This window comes from Etheostoma cragini, chromosome 5 (assembly GCF_013103735.1).
Source record: "Etheostoma cragini isolate CJK2018 chromosome 5, CSU_Ecrag_1.0, whole genome shotgun sequence".
Classification (NCBI taxonomy): Eukaryota; Metazoa; Chordata; class Actinopteri; order Perciformes; family Percidae; genus Etheostoma; species Etheostoma cragini.
The window spans coordinates 7156866-7163325 of NC_048411.1; the positions used below are offsets into that span (position 1 = coordinate 7156866).

The following is a 6460-nucleotide window of genomic DNA, read 5'->3' on the forward strand; positions in this document are numbered from 1 at the left end:
CTGAAGGCAAAAGGGGGTCCAACCCGTTACTAGCATGGGGTACCTAATAAAGTGGCCGGTGAGTGTATATATATACACTGACCAGCTTTGAGTGTTGCCTATGTCCCCCTCTTCTCTTGCTATCCTTATTGTTTCACCATCTTGTCTGTTTTTGTTTAATGTTTTACATGTTATGTGTGTTGAGGGACTCAATTTTGGATGCACTATTGTTAGGACTTAATGGAGGGAAAGGCAGTTGACATTGCACTACTACAGGAGACGCATTTTCTACAGGCAGATACCAGCAGTCTTGTCAACAGATTTTATTTTACAATTGCATCCTCCTTGGCAAGCTCCAAAACAAAAAGAGTGGCCATTGTTGTTAGACGGAGTCTTCTGCTTAAAGTATTGTCCTCTTGGTCAGACAAAACAGACAGAATTGTGATTTCAACAGTGGAATATACACCGCGTTCCAAAGTATTATGCAAATGATATTTTAAACAGATTTTCCTAAATAAGTGAATGCAAATGACAGTCAGAAACATTTTCAAGATGTCAACTGTCAGGGTATAAGTCAAATTTCATTGAACAAACCACCCAATGAAAACAGTACTTTTACGACCTCATTACGGCAACTGAGGCAGAGCCTTCTTTTGCGCTCACGTTACACATATGAGTACGCCGATAAGAAAGGCTGCCTCACTCATGATTCTTAAAATCAAGGCACACTCCATACTAACCCAAATACAGTTAACTAAGTATTCTGCTCATTCCATTCTTCTTTCTATAAGTCTGCGTCCTCACCTGATGCTTCACAAAAAGCTGCTTTCTTAGTTAGCCTCGACTACTACTGTTAGCCCGGATTTTGCCAAAAATCTTGATCTGCCACTAACGCTTTATGAGATCAACTTTGAACCTTGTTCCCAGCCATTCACTCTTCAACCCCAATTCAACTGTGGGATGAGTTCTCTCTCCAGACACCCTCAGAAGTCTTTCATTTAAAAAATCTATAACAAACTCCTGAATCATGATACCTCATCCTTTACTAAAGTAAAGGCTGCCTGGAACTTGGGTTGAAGCTGCATGCCACTTGGTGGGACGCTGCTCTCAACAGAATCCATTCTGGTTCAACCTGTGCCCGTCTAACTTTGAAACAATTCAAAGTATTGTACAGGATCCATTTTCCAAAGCTCGCCTGTCATGCATTTTCCCCACTGTCACCAACAGCTGTAACAAATGGCATACCTCTCCCTGCAATCTAACCAATATGTTTTCTTCTTGCCCGTATTGACATATTCGGATGCCCGTATGATTAAAATAGATTTTCTCTGAAACAATTAGACATCTTTGCTATGTTTTTACTTTCTACTACTACTATTTGGTATGCTTTATGTACTTGTATGTTCACATATTGAACGAATAAAGGAAAACAGCTAAGTATGGCTCTTTTTTTTGCCTCTGAAGATACACAATCGATACAATAACTTATGTTTGTTTGCTCCTTCTCTTTCATTGTGTTATCTCTACCTCATTGTTAAGTATTTTTAATTTTGCCATACTTTTCAATAAAAATATTAACTAGGAAAATTGCACTTGTGTTGGCCTGTTCAGACTGTTCTTTTGTTGTTAATAACGACTTCAATACTGTATGGGACCAAAATATTGACTGGTCAAACGCTAAGATCACGATTGTCCAGGCTCAAGCCACAAATGCTTTAAAATCATGGGCCAGCAGCTTGGGACTTGTAAATATTTGGCGTACGGTTAATTCCACTTGTCAGGACTACCTCTTTTTTCTCAGGTAGACAAATCTTTTCCAGAATAGATTTTCTTTTTGCGTGCCCTCAATTACGTATTCACGTTTAAATTGGTAAGTAATATTTATTTCAACCAAACAAGAGAAGGGAACGTTAAAAAAAGTAGAACAACAAACCAAGGCGGCTTCTCATGTTTTTGTTATGCTTATTTACATGGAGTCTGGAAAGTTCATGAATGTTTTTATGTTTAAAAAAAGGATCTTGCTCTTTAGCAGAACGGCCGCCCTCTGTGGGAATCCTTACAATATTGTGTCAGACACTTAGAATAATCTGCATGTTAGTGGCAAAACATTGTAAATAAGGTGCAAAGATTAGCTTGTTTTGCTGACTGCAGCAATCTTACTTATGTTTTTGCAATTAATGCAAAAGTACGTCATAAAATCAATCATGCTTATCATTACGTTGGCTGCTGTCAGCTGCATCAATCTTGCTTAATACCGGACCACTTTCAAAGATTGTTGTTCCCATCAGTTACTTAGATACAAAAACATGGGAAAATATGGTCCAGGTTGAAAGATACAATAGTTAACCTTTAATTAATAAATTCAATGAACTTTTATTATTTAATTGTACATTATGATTATGATGACAGTGCATGTATATGTCAGCTAAACTGCGTGTTCAAGATGTTAGACTGGTTCTGCTTCAGTACCTCTCTCTTTGCTTTGCTCTTGAAAATGTCATCAGTGTGTTTGAAAGCAGTTTTGAAGGCTGTGGCTGTGTCACTTCGCAGTCCCTCCTGTTTACTCAGAGCAACGTGGAGGTGAGTGGCAGCAAAGGTGGCAGCATCCACCCCTCCATGACCATCAAACAAAGCGTAGTAGGCACACTCGACTCCATCCTGGAACATGGTATAGTATTTTATTTAATGAATTTAAAGGGGTTTTGACAATAAAACCTGTTAGAAGCACTGTTGCAGTGGAAGTCTTATACCTGGATTCCAAAGAGCTGGTTAAACTCAGCCAGGGCCAAGTGTTTGTCCTCCATCTTCCTTCTTGTGTTCTTGATGGCATGAACAGAGCATAGGAGGAACCGGGAGGGGGAGGTTGAAAGCTTGGGGAAGTTTTGATGCCATGCCAGCGCCCCATCTATCAGCTTGTTGAGGAAGAGACGTTGGACTGCCTCCGACTGAAGCACTGACGGCAAGATAAAATCGGCACAAAAATCAATGACAGCCATTTGTTCTTACAATTTTTGCTATTGGTATATACAGTGCAATATTAGCATTGGTCCAAAATGGACCAAATGGCTAGGTATAGCAGGGTTGGCCAAACCTTTCTGATTGGGGGCAAAATACAAAAACATAAAAGGAGTCACAGGTCAAAATAATGCATAGTTTTCAACTAGTTACACTTCCTTTTTTTATCAAACTAACTACACAATACTTTTAAACAGTTTAACAAACAGTCTATTGGTGTGCCCGATATTACAAAAAGTATTTCTGTATCTGCTCCTCTTAATCTTTAATACAGTGCGTGGCTCACTTAAAGATGATGTTATGTGTAAATCTGTAAGTCTATTCTAAAATATCATCTATTACGCTTTTGGATTTTTTTCCTGTCTTTTAGTGTGTTTAGTTTTTTGAGTATATAACAGATATATAAGATAAAAAACAACAATTTAAAACTGTTGAGTCTGTGGCATTGCCGGTGACAACAAGACTGTGTTGTCCCTTTTGCTGTTTGAGTTTCCAGCCCAGTTTTTAATTTGTGCTGCCATCGCCCTTAGGTGGTGCCTGAGCAAGCACAGCCCGTCCACCCAGCGACTAGTTTGGCATGCCCTCAAGTAGTGCTGAAACAATTCCTCAAGTATATCAAATAATTCAATTACTAAAAATCCTCGATGCAAAATTATTTGCGTCAAAGCTTGGTTTAATTAATGTTACCAACGTTGTATCACTCAGGGTGTTTCTGCACAAAGGATTATTATTGTCGCACAACGGGCTGACGCTGCTTGCAACACATGCCATGAAGACTGATTACAAAATTAAGATAGTACGCAAGGAGCTAAGAGAAGAGACAGACTGTAGAAAACAACAGCAAGTGTCCAAAGTTTGGAATCAGTTCAAACGTGATTAAAACAAAAAACTCTGTGCATTGTGTCTACTGCAAAATCAAACTAGATTACCAGGAAAATAGCACGTTAATGCTTCAGCATCTCAAAAGAAAACATAAAGTCTAACTGGAGTCATATGGAAGATGAAACCAAAACACCAAACACAACTACCAAAATCAAAGACAAAAAAAAGTAGTGGTGACCAAAATTTGATCTAAAGAGCCGACTTGTTGACTATTCTTTCCGAGGAACAGCTGATTGTCGCACACCACTCTCTCTCACACTCTCTTTCTTAACGGAGAAACAGCTAATCAACAATCTACTCGCATACATTGAGGAAAATAAGTATTTTAAAACCCTGCTATTTTGCAAGTTTTGAACACCTGTCTATCAGCTATAATTCTGACCCTCAAATACCTGTTAGTCTGCCTTCAAAATGTCTACCTCCACTCCATTTATTATCCTAAATTAGAGGCAGCTGTTTGAGGTTGATGGCTGCATAAAGACACCTGTTCACCCAATACAATCAGTAAGGATCCAACTACTAACATTGCCAAGACCAAAGAGCTGTCCAAAGATACTAGAGACAAAATGGTACACCTCCACAAGGCTGGAAAGGGCTACAGGGAAATTGCCAAGCAGCTTGGTGAAAAAAGGTCCACTGCAGGAGCAATCATTATAAAATGGAAAAAGCTAAACATGACTGTCAATCTCCCTCGGACTGGGGCTCCATGCAAGATCTCACCTCGTGGGGTCTCAATGATCCTAAGAAAGATGAGAAATCAGCCCAGAACTTGACTTGAAAACAGCTGGGACAACCGTTTCCGAGGTTACTGTTGGTAATACACTAAGACGTCATGGTTTGAAATCATGCATGGCACGTAAGGTTCCCCTGCTTAAACCAGCACATGTCAAAGCCCGTCTAAAGTTTGCCAATGACCATTTGGATGATCCAGAGGAGTCATGGGAGAAAGTCATGTGGTCAGATGACACCAAAATAGAACTTTTTGGTTGTAATTCCATTAACCGTGTTTGGAGGAAGAAGAATGATGAGTACAATCCCAAGAACACCATCCCTACTGTGAAGCATGGGGGTGGTAGCATCATGCTTTGGGGGTGTTTTTCTGCACATGGGACAGGGCAACTGCACTGTCTTAAGGAGAGGATGACCGGGGCTAAGTATTGCGAGATTTTGGGGAACAACCTCGTTCCCTCAGTTAGAGCATTGAAGATGGGTCGAGGCTGGGTCTTCCAACATTACAATGACCCAAAGCACACAGCCAGGATAAGCAAGGAGTGGCTCTGTAAGAAGCATATCAAGGTTCTGGCGTGGCCTAGCCATTCTCCAGACCTAAACCCAATTTAGAATCTTTAGAGGGAGCTCAAACTGCGTGTTTCTCAGCGACAGCCCAGAAACCTGACTGATCTAGAGAAGATCTGTGTGGAGGAGTGGGCCAATATCCCTTCTGCAGTGTGTGCAAACCTGGTGAAAAACTACAGAAAACGTTGGACATTTATTTTCTCAGGTTTTCAAATACTTATTTGCAGCTGTATCATACAAATAAATAGTTAAGAAATCATACATTGTGATTTCTGGATTTTTTTTAGATTATGTCTCTTACAGTAAACATGCACCAACGATGACAATTTCAGACCCCCCCATTATTTCTAATTGGGAGAAGTTGCAAAATAGCAGGGTGTTCAAATACTTATTTTCCTCACTGTAAGTGTAACAGTGCTGTGTAATATTGTAATCAAATATATAAATGAAAATAGGTTGAGTAACTAATATTAACATATAACTATACACACTATATGTCTAACTGTAACTATATACAGATCAGTTTCGGGTTGAAACTTTTTGTTGCACAACTTAAGGTAATGTTGTGTATGTCTAATGTGTGTTTTAGTTTAAGGTTGTAATTGCATATCAGAAAACAATGTAATATTGCCATATTACATTGTTTTTTTAATGCACTTAATGTTTAGTTTTTTATAAGGGTGCTCCGATCAGGATTTTTGGGGCCGATCACCGATTGCTGAAAGCAGTATTGGTTGATACCGATCACCGGTCACCGATCACTTGGTCTAGCTGAAGCCTTCTATTTATCATGTCATATGTTAAATTTTAATAGTCTTAACAAAAATGTATATGTATTAAACTTAACAGAAGATAATGTATTGTGAATTGTCAACTGTTTACTTTTATTGACAGGAAACGTTCAACATTCTACTTCCTTAGAAACACACCTTAAACAGCTTAGAGCTTAACAAATGAGCCTTATTTCGAAATAAGATACAAAAAATCTGTCATTGTTAATTTACACAAACTTAAAGTGTACTTAAACTTAAAGTGCAGAGCAAAGAAAAAAACAAATATTTTGGGATGTCAAGATAAAAAGGCATAAGGTGTGTATTTTAGCCTTGTCCTGCGGTAATGAACTGAAAATAGAAGCCATGATGGAACACTCACACATCTTTAGAGAATACACTCACCGGCCACTTTATTAGGTACACCTGTCCAACTGCTTGTTAACACTTAATTTCCAAGCAGCCAATCACATGGCGGCAACTCAGTGCATTTAGGCATGTAGACATGGTCAAGAGAA

General features: G+C 39.0%; 1 protein-coding gene across 3 annotated transcripts in view; it reads right to left on the reverse strand.

The window, feature by feature from the left end:
- ppm1f (protein phosphatase, Mg2+/Mn2+ dependent, 1F) overlaps positions 1-6460 on the reverse strand; it is a 62236-nt gene that overhangs the window by 19471 nt on the left and 36305 nt on the right. For all 3 annotated transcript variants that reach the window (XM_034871903.1, XM_034871902.1, XM_034871901.1), the window contains exons 4-5: positions 2730-2932; positions 2449-2637 (exon numbers count right to left, since the gene is read on the reverse strand). In XM_034871903.1, coding sequence (XP_034727794.1) covers positions 2449-2637; positions 2730-2932 — 392 coding nt within the window. The remainder of the gene's footprint in view (positions 1-2448; positions 2638-2729; positions 2933-6460) is intronic.